This window comes from Vombatus ursinus, unplaced genomic scaffold (assembly GCF_900497805.2).
Source record: "Vombatus ursinus unplaced genomic scaffold, bare-nosed wombat genome assembly UNPS02014791.1, whole genome shotgun sequence".
Lineage (NCBI taxonomy): Eukaryota > Metazoa > Chordata > Mammalia > Diprotodontia > Vombatidae > Vombatus > Vombatus ursinus.
The window spans coordinates 35,756,869-35,772,122 of NW_020954569.1; the positions used below are offsets into that span (position 1 = coordinate 35,756,869).

The 15,254-nt window shown below is 34.3% G+C and overlaps 1 protein-coding gene across 1 annotated transcript in view; it reads right to left on the minus strand.

Moving 5' to 3' along the window:
- The window catches only part of ADCY2 (adenylate cyclase 2), a 562,787-nt gene that overhangs the window by 57,468 nt on the left and 490,065 nt on the right, over positions 1–15,254 (minus strand). The window contains exons 17-18 of the mRNA XM_027868958.1: positions 7,674–7,790; positions 575–744 (exon numbers count right to left, since the gene is read on the minus strand). Coding sequence (XP_027724759.1) covers positions 575–744; positions 7,674–7,790 — 287 coding nt within the window. The remainder of the gene's footprint in view (positions 1–574; positions 745–7,673; positions 7,791–15,254) is intronic.

Below are 15,254 nucleotides of genomic sequence, written 5' to 3' on the forward strand. Positions count from 1 at the left end.
TAAACAAATTGTGGTACACAAATGTACTTCCCAATGAGGATAGTTCTTCCAACAAGAATAAAATTTAGTAGTAAGAAAAATGAGTGTATATGAAGCTATAAATGAAAATAGATAATTTTCTAAAGCAACTTTCAGGAACAATATTAAGACCAGTAAGAATTAATAAGTTCAACCACTCCCTAATTCTCTAGTAGAGTAAGAAATTTTATATTCTATTTTTTCAACCTTAGCACACTGTAAGAAGTCTCTTCTCTTCAAAGCATACTGCCTAATACTAAATCATAATTCAAATTAATAAGACTCATGACAATTATATAGAGGTATTTTTGAGCATATGGTAACAAACATCTATGTGAACTCTCCCTTCCAACAATTCCCTTGCAGTTCCATTGCTGTAATTACTGTGCAAATATTATCATAAATGATTTCCAAGGATGTCCTCAATTCCCATAATTACTACATTGTCACAATGGAATAATAACAATCATCTTCCCATCTTGCATTTACTCACTACTCCGATTTTTTTTTACTATTCACCATCGAAAAAATTTCATGTAAACAGAAGACAACCTACCTTTTAATGAGAAAGTTACTGTAGTCATCAAGTATTGGGGCATGAGTTTGTAAGAGGATGATATTGTAACCCACAAGTGCAATCAGCATGATCATCATTTTCAATTCATAATTTATCCGTAGGAAAACAGAACAAGATATCAAGCCCAGAATGCAGCTGTAGATGAAGTACTGGAACATGGGGAAAAACCAAGAAACTTATTTAGAATATGATCTGAGAAATCAGAAGAACAAACTCAATCCCACCACCATTACACTGTCAATTTCCAAACCTCATGTAGCTAAAACTCACATCAAAGATTAACACATAATAGGTATCTCAGTCAATAACATTTCATCCCTCAATCCTCAGGGACTAGTTCAGATCTGGTCTAAACTGAATGGAGGGTCTTCTAGTGGTGCAACTAAATGATGCCTGCCCTAAAGACTGTGGAAATGTTGACATTTCAAGGATTCTTATAAGAGTTGCTTCAGGATGGTTCCTATGTAAATGAAATTGAAAATACTCAAAGTTAGGAACCCTAAGAATCATTATTGTATCCAGAAAACTTATTCTGACAACAAATACAGATTGAAAACCAGTTAAACTATTGGTGGTTTTGTTTGTTTTGGGTAGGAGACAGTGGCTTCAATGGTATGGGGAAATTATTCTATGTATTAGTAATTGTCAACTCTTTGGTTTCTTCTAATCTTAGAGAATTACCTGGGACACTGGGAGGTAAAGCAATTTACCTAGAGTCACAGAGGCTGTGTGTGTCAAAGGAAGGACTAGAACCCAGTTCTTTCCTGAGTTCAGGGATGGGCTCTAAGCACTGTCCCACAGTGTCTCTTTACATGGATGCTCTTAGTCTTAAGTAATCTTTTGCAAGGCAATTAAAGAGATTTTTTTTTTAAATAGTGTCTTTGACCAAAGTATTTTTTTTTTTTGCTTTTTTGGTGAGACAATTGGGGTTAAGTGACTTGCCCAGGATCATGCTATAAGTGTCAAGTGTCTGAGGCAGGATTTGAACTCAGGTCCTCCTGACTCCAAGGCCAGAGCTCTAACCACCTAGCTGCCCCTGACCAAAATATTTCTAAATATTTGATAGCAAGTAGTATTGAGCCTGCCTTATAAAGCAATACTCAATTCAATAAACATTTACCAAGCTCCTACTATATACAAGACACTGGTCTAGGTTTTGGGGATACAAAGACAAAGCTGAAACAGTGTCTGCTGTGATGGAGCTTACATTCAACAGGGGGGACACAACATACAAAAAAGTCAACAAGTGTGGTTCAAGGAAAACTGATGAAGGAGAGAAAACTCTTAACTGGGGAGATTAGAGAAGATTTTGGTGGAGAAGAAGGTACCTGAGCCTTAGAAAATAAAAGAGCAAATTGGTAGTGGTGGGAAGAGCTTGGGTGTCCAGCTTCTCAATTCATTATTTGTAATGCTATATATACCATACAGTCTATCCCACTTACTGACACAGTAAAGAGTTAACTTTTTTTATAGTACTTTAAAATGGTACAGTTAAGTCTTAGCTCAACAGATTCTATCCAATTACTTATAATTATTTAATAAAGCATATTTTTGAAACACTTTAAATATAATTACTATACTTAATTATTAAAAGATTCTTTTTGATTAGTTTTGTTTTACTACTGAACATTTATTTGATTGGAAAAAACAGAAATAAATCTGATTTTGTGGAACTTTTTTCATTAATTCAAAAGAAAAATATTACCTGGGTTCTTTAAAAAGAAAAGCAGCAACAATAACTACATACCAAGACAATTTATTTTCAGTAAGAAATATGCTGAGGAGAAACAGTCTAGAGTGGTGGATAGAAAGCTGCCCTTGGAGTCAGGAAGACTTGGTTTCAAGTCTTAGCTGGACCCAGCCTGCAGTAAAACAATCCTTCTCCTACTAGTTAAATTGATCCTCTATCTCACTCATTTTCTATTCTCTCCAAAACAACACCCCCCCACTTTCTTAACTGAGGACCTTGTGTAAGGCTTTAGAGAAAATCTCTATTATACACATCTTCCCTAACAGTTTGTCCCCACTATTATCTTCCCTTTCTCTCTGATACTCAATCTCTCTGGTTCTGGTGGGACATTGATAATAGCCTTGGTCAGGTAGGACATAGATTATTATCAACTCTTGTAACACTCATTATCAGTAAGAACATTTTTTTGGGGGCAACTAAATTCTAAAAACTCCAAGTGCAAGGGTTCCTTTGGTAAGATAGGGTAAGATCCTCATTCATATTGTTATCCATGGCCTAGCTAGTCTATGTACAACCTACTGCTCTGTACAAAATGAAAAAAGACTAGTTCTGGGGGAAAAAAATCATTGCTAGTTAGAATTTTCAACATAAGATAGTAAATGTGAAATTATGGATGTCTAAAATACTTATTACATAATACAATCTTTAAGCATGAAAATAGACTTCCTTTTCTCTAATTCCTAAACTCCTCTTCATCGCTTATGTGTCCTGCACTTTATTATAACTATGTGACAAATATATTAAACTATAAGTCTTTCTCATCCATGGTTCTTTACATTGATTTCACAAAAAGGAAGTATCTGGTATATTAGGAAGAATACTCATTTAATACCATTTGTCTCAATGTTTAGGTGAGAAAAGTCAAATCTGACACTCCCAAATCATACCCTCTTCCTCAGGAAAAAAGCTTTCTTCAAGATAAGTGGAACTGCCTATCAGGAAATAAATATATGTACCACCAAATTGAATTGAAAATGGAGAGGAGGAGCTGGGATAGCTTGAACCAAAGCTACTCCTTCTTTCTATTTTGCAACGTCCCTAGGAGTAAATAATCCTGATCATTCTACACTACAACTGCCCTGATATGAGAGAGAGAAAAGAGAATAATCAAAGTCAAATTATGAAATTTTCCGGGCATACAAAAAAGATTTAGCTCTTAAAAAGAGTGGCAAGATGGTATGCTTCTTTCCTTCTTTCCTCATGTTCATACAGTTTTGTATTACATTATAAGGAAAGCTTGTAAATGGGGCTGACCTTTTGAAAAGTCGGAACAGGGGGCCAATTGTTGGGAAGTGTGAATTGGAGGACTCCAGGAATGTCCCTGTTTTTTAAAATGTCTCCCCTGTTATGAGGTGCCAGAAGTTTTTCCAATATAGAGGTTCATTTTGGATGATTTTTGAAAATTAATTTACTTATCATAAAAATATAAGGCTAGCTCTAAGCCAAGTCCCTATTTTGTATATAAGGTAATGAAGACCCACTGATATTAAGGAATTTGCCTAAATTCTTAACAATTAAGGCTATTTAAAAACAGAATGGACTGCCCAAGGAGGTAGTAGATTGTATCTCATGGGATGTCTCCAAGCAAAGTCTGGACCATTTGTTCACCATGATGTACAGAAAATCCTCATATTCGATTCATAGAGGTTAGAATAGATTGCCCTTGAGCTATCTTTTGCTCTGAAATTTTGGGATTCTGCCATATAAGGAGTAAATAACACCATAGTTTCCCCATAATAAAAATCTATTATTTTCAGCACCACTGGCTTAATCTGCCTACTTCATGAAAAGTCCAAAGTAGCTACAACAGATTAGGACAATTTGTAAGCCCCCATTTTAGATAATGAATCAATTAAAAGATTTTTTGCATCATTATTAAGACAGAATAAATTTGAACTTTGATCTGTACATTCCCCAATGCTCTCCTTCCCATTTCCATTTCTCCCCCCAACTTGTACATCTAATGATTTGCTTTCATTTAAAATGAGGTCATAGAAGAGTATAGAATTTCTTTAAGTAATAATAATCATGTTCTGCCAAATTTCATCTAAAAGTATTAGCTGGACCAATTTTGAAACATTCATTGCCAGTCAAGCTGCCTTTTCTTTTTAAAGTTGATTCCAATATAGGAATATTTTCATTACAATGTAGGGTTAGAAACTAATTGCAAGTTTTTTCTTTGCTGTGGCTATATAGGCATGCTGCTAATGTTCTTAAAAAAGTAGAAAAAATTTTTTAAGTGACAGAAATTAGACAGTATAGATCAGGTAACCATTTCTCTAAAGGGTCAAAGTGTCCCTCAAGTGCAGCATTGCTCAGTTTGTTTTTTTTAATCTCAGGGTTTGATCAGAATATCAGAGATGGACCTTATCCTGACTTCAGGTTTTCCTCCAAAGTTGATCATGTAGGTCATCTAGTCCAGTCTCCACACTTTATGGAGGAAAATGAGGACTAGGGAGGTTCAGTATTTGTCCAAGATCACACAAGTAGTAGGCATAAGAAGTAGAATTTACACATTAAATCACAAAAATGTAATTCCAGTGACAGATAAAACAATGACAACTCACATATTTTCACAGCATCTTAAGGTTGGAGAGGCAACTAAATAGTGCAATGTGTAGAATACTGGGCCCGGAGTCAGGAAGACTTAAGTTCAAATCTGGCCTCAGGCACTTACTAGCTGTGTGACCTTAGCCAAATTTCTTAACCTTTATTTACCGCAGTTTCCTCAACTGAGAACAATAACAGCACCTACCTCCCAGGCTTGTTGTGAGGATCAAATGAGATAACATTTGTAAATGGCTTAGGACATAGTAGGTGCTCAATAAATGCTTGTTTCCTTCCTTCAACTACTCTGGGAGGTACATAGTGTAAGTATAACCTTACCTAATTTTCACAGATGAGAAAACTAAGCTCAGATGCTAAGTGGCTTATGATCCTGTAGACAGTAAATGCTGAAGCCAGGACTTGAACCGTGGTTCCTAACTCCAAGTTGTGGGTTCTTTCTACAATACTACAGTAGCTTCCTACAATGGATTTGTATGTATTCAATTCAACAGTGTTCATTAAGTGCTTTCTATGTGAATGTCACCATGCTAGGCCTTGGGGAAGCAAAGATAAACATAGTCTGCCTTCCAAGAGTTTACATTCTGTAAATGTAAAATCTGTAGAGGGATATAATAATTACACAAATAAGGAAATGCACTATAATTTGAAGATGGAGAAGTACCAACCAAATCCAAAAAAGATTACTATGAAAGAGAAGCCCTGACTTAAGCCTTGAAGGAAGCTCAGTATTGCAAGAGGTAGGGATGAGGAACAAGTTCGGTTCAGGCAGGCAAGACATCTAGTACAAAGGTAGAGAGGTGAGAGAATGTAGAGAAAGAAGAGAGCAGTGGTCAGGACAGACCCTCAAGGCACAACCAGAGTGAAAGGGTGGGACATTTATAATGACCCAGCAAAGGAGACTGAAAAGAAATCAGCAGACAAGTAGGAGGAGAGCCAAGAGAGAATATCACAAAAAAACACAATGTGAATGTTTAAAAAAGATACATGGTTGAAGAGAAGAGGTAGGCTGCAGACAGTAATGTGAGGATCAAATCAGATTTTTCTGTTTGAATGGTTAGTACTTAAAATGAAGTGATTAATATCTCTTTTCTGGTATAAACCATTTCCAGGGCAAAAAAGTGTTTAGCTAGCAAACACTTGTATGCTTGTTCTTTTCAGTACCATAGCTATGAATCATGAAAGACCCTGATTTCAGAAGAATCAAAGCTACAGGTGAATCAAAGGTCAATGGAAAGACTCAATAAATTTAAGTGCTCTTCAGTACATCAAGGCCACGTACAACTGGAAAAGGAGGTTGGGCTGGTTATGTAATGATACTGAGCCATAACAAATGGACAGCTCAAATATCACATTGATACTCATGAAATATCTCCCCCGCACTTCCCAGCCCCCCAAAAAATAAAATAAAAGGTCTAGAGGAAGTGCTTCAGCACATTAGATCAGTCTTCTGTGGAAGATTCCTAGAAGGAAATGTATTTGTGTAGAAAGTTAACATTTGAAGAACCTCTTTACTTAGGAGGCTATGATAACAAGTCTTAAAATTGAAACAGTGTTCAAGTTGCTGGTTAAAATGAATCAACTGGAAAAAAAATTATTGAGGGTATATATATATAAGAAAGTGTCTGGAGCTGGGAGCTGGGATGAATACAGAAAAGTTATGAGATGTGGTCCCTGCCCCATAAGGAGGTTACATGCTAAGTTGGCAAATAAGACTGCTACATAGAACAATTGGCAAATAGACCAATAAATCGATAATGATAGGTGATATTTTTACTCTTCTTTAAGGTTTGCAAGATGCTTCACATATACATGGAAAAGAATGCTGGTATTAGTACCTGGGGATTTGAATTCAAATCCTAGCTCTTCTAATTATTAGCCTTGTGACCTTAAATAAATCACTTAATCTTTGTAGCCTCGATTTCTTCATCTGTGAAATGGAGGAGTTGGACTGAACTATCCTTTTTGGCTCTGAATCTACAAAACTATGAGGAAGGTACTGAGGATTTTATTATGCCCATTTTACAGAACAGGAAATGAAGGTTCGGGGAAGCCAGTGACTTGCCCACAGTCACATGGCTAAGGTTAGAGTTAACAAGTGAACTCAAGCCTCTTCTGACTTCAAATACAGCATTTCCTCACTGTACCAACCTATCTCTCATGAACGACACCAAGAAGTATTTTATAACTAAATGCTAAATCATACAGAAGCAGAAACAATTGGAAGAAACAACTATTTGGGGAAGAGGAAGACAAAATAAGAGTTCACATTTAAAGTTAATGAAGTATTCATTTTTTTTTCTCTCTTACAGTCATTCTGTGGTCTAGGTAAGGTTCTTATTCCATGTTAAAGATCTCTGAGATATTGTGACTTGCCCATTTTTTAGCCACAACTAAAAACCAAGACTTCTTACTTTAAACTCAAAGTTATTAGCTTTCATGAAATAGCATTAAGCTGGTCCTTTTACATTATATATTTGTAAATGTGATTTTAACAGATTTCACTTGAAAGATCCTTCCTTGATGAGGTTGCCATTTTAAAAAGGTATTAGCCATTGCCTGTTTAAATTTAAAGACAATTCAGAGACAATAAAACTAGAAAGTCTGATACCTATACATAATCTTTTGTGATGTATCTATTTCCTCTTAAACCAAGATAGTATTTTTACTGTAGCTTCAATACCACTGAGCAGTACATGCATACAACCTAATATGTGTAGAATTTAGCATAATACAATATAAAAAGAAGTAAAATATACTTACAGGCAGGAAAAAATACTTTTGTGTATTCTGAGAATTGTGATCAGTTGAGTCAGGGAAACTTGAATTTGATGTGTTGAAATCTGAGGGGAGTATTATCTCTGCCTCATTCAGGAAAAACTGTGAGAAGAAAACAATTTTACAGTGTATTATCATTATTATTATTATAAGCTAGATCAAGAAAGGAAACTCAGGAGGGTGAATTCTCACTCATTAATTACTCATTGTTTCCTTTGTGTTAAAGGAATAACTGAATTGCTTTTGTTGACAGATGTGTGTCTTTTAGCTTTAAATATACCAATGGCTTTCTATCTGGAACTTTCTGAAGTTTTCTATTATAATGAAAGATGAATGATTGTTTAGCTAAGAATCTAATCACTGTCCTAAAACAAAGAGGTTAATATTAAGGATATTAGCCCTTTTGCAAGCCTGGGGGTATTTCTTAGCCAAATATTTATTTAAAAGTATAAAAATATCAGGGCTTATGCTATTTGATACTGGGTTTCCTTTTTTTTTTTTTAAGGATTAAGTAGAAAATCAAATTACAATGAAAAAGATCAGAGCCTTTGCAAAGTATTCTATAGAACTTTCATTGAACTTATTTTAGACCCTGATTTAAATGAGTCAATCAGCATTTAAAAATCTATGATAAAAAATACATTAAATTAATGAGCAAAAATGACAAATAATTTTGCTTGCTGTTGGCTTAGGATCCCTGCCACCAATATCATATTACATTTCCTATTATTTTATGGATCAGGAATTCTCCTAGTCACATAGGATGGGGAGAATGTAGACTATTCTATTAAAAATAGAAAAATTCTGAGACGGATTTATCCTTTAGAGTACTAGAAAGGCAGATACATCCAATGTAACATGATCCTGAAGAAATAAGGATAATTGGTCACTTTCATGATTATTTGCTATATTAGCACCTTGAATAAAAGTGATAATTTATCTAGAAGCCAGAGAGTATACCAAATTCTACTTTGAAGAGGGAAAGTGAAGTTCAGGAGGTTTTAGCTTTTGTTTAAGGACAAAGCTAGTCACTGATCTATAGTGTGAGTCACTGTAACCAAACTGGGCAGATTTAAAACTTACCAGAGTCTTAATTCTCATTTTCTCTACTTGAAAGATTTTACTTTTACTGATTATTCTGGAAAGAATCTCCTAGTATATAGACAAATCTTATACTATTAATATTTAAAATTGAAAGCTTTTCCATATTCTCTTTCATTCTGTTATCTTGATTTACTTATAATAGAAGCTCCTTGAAATATTTAAATATTAGCCACTTCAGGTTTTTGGCTAAATACAACAAATATCAGCTAGACAGTAAGTGTGGTTATTTAACATATTTGGGATAATGCACTGAGGATCTGAATAGAGTATTTTCAGCCTTCATATCACTTAAATGAAATGTAGGAAAATGCTAATTTAAAAAAATCAAAGAAGCTTGAGAGTTTTATTGATCTGCTGCTGCAGAATTGATCAAAAACATTACCATCACTATTTGACTGCTACTGTGGGAGCCATGAGGGGGAAAAAAACCCTTAAATCAGATGAGAAAGAATGGAGAAATTTCTTGGCAAAAATGATGAGTTCAATATTTTATAAATACAGTTTCTGGGGGAGCAGAATATAATCCATTTGCATAATAATGTATCAAGGACTGACAAGTTAAAGGAAACTGCTTTACTTTGGGGAATTATAAAAGTAGACATTCTAGATATTAAAAGCACAGCATTAAATTCTTAATCATATCACCATGTAAAAGGGAAGAAGCCAAAACAAAAATATGACTGAGGCTCCAAGTTTTTCCTTTTTTTTTTTCTTCCAGATGCTGAAGAGCAATATGCAGCAATGTGGTATTTTTTAAATTGTATTTTGGCTGGAGCTTATTGTAACAAATGGAATAAAATTTATAAAACCTAATATGAGGTGTAACTTTAGAAATTCTGGAGTCTACTCTAATTTTCTAGTCTAAGATTATCTCTTTCTCCTTCTCACAACACTTTATGCCTTCCAAACTGGACTAGACTCTGCATCCCAAGGACTCTTTATGATCTACTTCCTTGCTGTTTCTTAAACAACATACCCCATCTCCAAAATCCATTCCTCATGCCTGGGATTCTCTCCTTCCTAAATCTCTGCCTCCAACTAAAGTACCAACTAAAGACCCTGCCTCTTCAGAAGACCTTCCTATCATTTGCTTTTTTTTTGTATCCTTAAGACGCATAGTATTTTGTATCCCTAGGGGCACATAGTAGGTGCTTAATATATTCTTATTGAATGGCTAATATGGAAATAATGTTTTTAATTTCACTTGTATAATTGATATATTGCTTACCTTCTCAATGGATGGGAGAAAATTTAGAATTCTAAAATTTTTTAAAATGAATGTTAAAAATAAATTAGTTAATTAACAAAAAATAACAAAAAAAATCTTGATGATGATTTTGGCCTCCACGCTTTCATTCACAGTAATCCTTCTGCTGGGAATGTCCTTTGTCCTTCTCTTGATTTGATTGTTTACCACCAATTATTTAAAGCACAATTGAAATGCCACATACTCTTGATTCCTGACCATTCCTGATCCCCCCCAGTCAGTAATAATTTATTCTCCCCAGTCTGACTTCACATAGTTTTGTATACCTAATACACTTACATATGATGTGTGTGCACTTTTAGATTAGCTCCCTTTACATGTGACCTATATGAGGTGATTACCCCTAATCTTGGTGACCTGTTACCACATTCATTCTCATAATCCCAAATTCTAAGGTACTCCAAGGATGTGTTTTTATATTTCTTTATTGATTAATAAATTTGCAACTACTTTCTTATTAATTAATGTTAGCTCTGAACCACTATATCACTTTATTAAATATCATTTATTTAACAAACTGGATAAAAAAATTTCCCTATAAACAGTTAATAACCTCCATGTATCTAAATTTCCTAGACTTAAATAAACATCAGTATTATTGGTTCATTAACAGAGTAACAGATAATACCAAAGACATAAATAATTATTTACAATATTTTATCATAGATCACAGTCAGTTACTTCTCATCACTTTAATTCTTCTCTTCACTTTTGAACACAGTCCCACCACTCAGTTTCCACAAAATACCAATTAAAGTCTCTTCTCAAAAATCTTTTTCTTAATTATTCATGATATAAAGGTTAGACAAAACCTTGTCTTATAGTCTTTTCAACCAGACAGGAAAAGCCTTTTCATAGATGACAATTAAAAATAAATCTCTTTACAAATAGTAACTAAAGCTCTTTGTATTCTCATACACTCCTCATAGATCAAAACTCTCTCTCTTTCTCTCTTTTAAGACATCCAATGATTTTTATTTTTCTTTGAACTTTAGTTTTCTCCTTTATATTTCTTGTAGGTCAAATTTTCTATTGATCTCAGGTCTTTTTGCAACAAAATCCTGAAAGTCTGGCAATTCATTGAATGTCCACTTTTTTTTTCCATTCAGAATTATGCTTAACTTTGCAGGGTATGATATTTTAGGCCTCAACCCCTGTTCTTTTGCTCTTCAATATATGGTGTTCTAAGACCTATGGTCCTTTAGTGTCTCTACTGCTAAATCTTGTGTGATTCTAATTGTGGCTCTGACATATTTAAATTGTTTTTTTTTCTTGTTGTTCATAATATTTTCTCCTTGAGCTGGGGATTTCAGAATCTAGCAATGATATTCCTGTAGGTTTTCCTCATAGGATCTCTTTCAGATGGTGATTGATGGATTTTTTTGCCCTATTTCTACTTTTTCCTTTTGTTTTAATACTTCAGGACAATTTTCTTTAATTATTTCTTGTATTATTGTATCAAGATTCTTTTTTTTATCATAGCTTTCAGGTAGTCTGATTAAAAAGACTCATGATGGAAAATGCTATCCACATCCAGAGAAAGAACTATGGAGTCTGAATACAGATTGAAGCATACTATTTGCTCTTTTTCTTTCTTCTGTTTTGTTTTGTTTCTTCTTTCTTGTGGTTCCTCCTATTGGTTCTGATTCTTCTTTAAAACATTACCAATGTGAAAAAAATGTTTAATAGTAATATATGTGTACAGCCCTGTCTTGAGGAGGAAGATGGAGTGAGAGGGGGACAAAACTTAAAATTCAAAAGCTTATGGAAGTGAATGTTGAAAACTAAAAATTAATTAATTAAAAAAGAAATATCCAAAAATCTTATATTTTCAGTGTCTAAAGTTCTTGGTCTCACCTGAGTAGAAAACCTTCTTTGTACTTAATTTATTCTGAGAAAACAATGCCTTGAATAGAAAAATATTTCCTTCCTTATTATTTTAAGGTCTAATCAGTTCCTAAAGGAGCAGGCATAATCAGTCCAGGAGGGAATCCTCCCAGAAACTGATTAGAGTAATATCTTTAGTAAGAACAAAAGACCCTTTGCTTAATCCAATTAGAATATTCCTCCTTTCTCCCCTGTAGATCTGACTGAATGGATTTAGGAAAATGAATCTCTAGGAAGTGTCCAAAGTTGTTATCATAGTACTGCTCTCTTTGATGATTCAAACCCTGTTCCCTAAACTTGGTGCCCTCCTTAAATCTTGACTATCAAAGTTTGTCTTTGTTCTTGAACTCTATAAACTATAAGATGAAGATGGCTTATAACCAGGAGATTTTCAAAAATAGTGTGAATCTCTATCCCTTTGAATTTCTTAGGCTGTCTGGTAAAAAAAGAAAATAGCCTGCCTGAGACATGAGTTTTTCTTCCATACTACTTATAGTGGTAACCTCAGGATTTTGAGAGTTTAGGTATACTGCAGTCCAGTCTCCAGGATGCCCAGCAGATTTGGACCTTGTGTGTTTCTCAGATAAAAAAGGTCTGAGGTAAATGGGAAATATCTGTTCATCAGTCCTCTAAAGTTGCCATTGCCTTTTGGGAAATATAATGTGTGTGATGGTTTATCATTTTATTTTTTTCTGTATTAATCTACTGATCAAGTTCCTGGTACATAATAATATTTTGTCAAATTCTTAGACCTAGTTATTAAGAAATAATCTGGTGTTCTTTCTTCTATCACAGTTAAATCACCATCCCTTTCCCACCCCCACCCCATCATTCTTTTAATTATTTCAGTTGTTCTTAGTGTCCTCTAGTTTCCACATCCCTTAAAAAATGCAGAGACCCAAACTTCACATGACATTTTAATAAGGATTTGAATTGTAGAATTGCTTTAAAGATTTTCTATGTTGTACTTAATACAACTCAGTATCATGCTTTTTAAAAGAACTGTACAAAATCGATGATTTACATTTAATATCTGGTTCATTTCTTCCTATGCTGGTCACCAAAATGTCATTGTTCCAAAAGTCTAGCTAGATTATTGTGACTGCTGCTTCCTTGCCTCTTTACTGTATATTACAGAAAGAAATTAAATTGGCCCTGCAATTTGCTCTTCACAAGGCCATGATAATTGCCATCCTGTAATATTTTTTTAGGTAGTTGCAAATTGATTGGTTGAACAGTTTTTTCTTGTATCTAATAAAAACTATGATTAAACTATAGTAAGATTCTCAAAAGAATTTTTGAGGACAGCATGAAAAATATGATGCAAAATACCTTATTAAATATGCCAAGAAAAGAGTGGCAGTGCTCTCAACAGTGAGGGTTGACCCTAAACATACATATAAAAATAATAAAAATCCATATACAGATACTTGAACATATTTGGATTGAATGCCTTTATTTTTTCAATTTTTCATCTAGATATTTGGCATTCTAAACTTACCACTTGAATACCAGAAACAAATACAATGGAGTTATACATATAGGTTTATTAGGCAGAGTGCACTTGAATTTCATCTCTTTCAAGCTAATGCAATGAAAATATGACATTTTCCCTTGGAGACAAATTCTGAAACAAATTTGAAGTCATCAATCCCAAATATCCTGTGAAGATCTGAAAGATGCTATTTGTTATTTTTCAGAAGTAAGATAATTTTCTTAACTAGTATTCTCCTTTCTCTTTCTAAATATCTTGCTTGAAGAAATCTACTAAGTGACCTGTGGTAGAAAAACTATTGGTCCATTTTTTAGAAAAGAATTAATATGTTAGTAATTGCTAAGAATTACTCAAGAGCGATGAAGTCCGAAAATGCAAATTAATTCATCTAGAAAATTCCTCCCAAAGGAAGTATACAGAGACATTCAGAATGATAATCAGATAGTAGAACATTTACTGACTTTATTATAATTCCCAGGAGTCCAGGCAAATAGATTTTGGAAGTGAGTCCCCTGCTAAGCTTCACCTTACTTTTACCTGGATTCTCTCTGTACTTCTCCTCCTCAATGGGCTCATTGTCCTTTCTTCTCTCATACTGCTTCATTTTCTTGTTCTCCCACATGTGTTGTCTTTGCCAATTAGAAACATAAGTTCCTCGCATATTGAGATTTGCTTGCTTCTATTTGTATCCCCATTGCCTAGTCCAGTGTCTGGCACATAGTAAAAACTTAATACATGTTCTATGTGTCTATGTAAACCTTTTCTTGGTCTTCATCTTTTTAACTTCTCTAGCTTTTGATGCTATTGATCAGCAACTTGTCCTAGATTCCCTCTTCTCCCATGGCTTTCCAGAACAGTGTTCTCCTAGCTTGTCTACTGCATCTTTTAAGGCTTCTTTGGGGTATAATTTTCAATGTCCTTCCTGCTAACTGGGTGCTCCCTAAGGCTGGTTCTTATCCCTGCTTCTTATCTTTTCTTTGTAAATTCTTTCTCTCAGTGACCTCCTCAACTTCAGTGGGTTCAATTACCATCTTGATGCAGATAATAACAAAATTTATATATTTACCCTTAATCTCTCTCCTGAACTTCTGTCCTCTATTACAATTATCAACTGTCTGCTGCACATTTCATGGGTATCTTAAACATTTCCAAAACAAAACTCAATTTCTTTCCCCCTAATTTTTTTTCCATCATCCCAAATTCCCTATTTCTTTTCAGTATACCACCATCCTTCTAGTCATATAGATTTTCAACCTCAGAGTCATTTTTGTCCCTTTCCTTTCCCATACACTTTCCTATACCCAACCAGGTATGAATCCTTGTTGATTCTACCACTGTACTTGTTCTCACATACTTTTTTTTTTTTTTTGGTGAGGCAATTGGGGTTAAGTGACTTGCCCGGAGTCACACAGCTAGTGAATATTATGTGTCTGAGGCCAGATTTGAACTCAGGTCCTCCTGACTCTAGGGTTAGTGCTCTATCCACTGTCCACCTAATTGCTCCCTCACACTCATTTTTTTCTCTCTAGTCATGAGTTCACCATCTTAAGTTCAGGCCCTTATCATTCGATATTCCAGCCAGATTAGCTTATTAATTGTTTCTTGGACTTGGCATTGCTCTGGCCATTTAGAATGAGCATGACTTCATAGTGCCTATATATCTATGCCTTCAGATTCCTGATATCCATTTCCTTCTTACCTTTGTCTCTTAGAATCTTTGGTCTTCCTTCAAAATTAGCTTATATGCCAACCTTTATAGAAAAACTTTCCTGACCTCCCACATTTTTAGTGCATCTTCTCTCTTCAGATTATT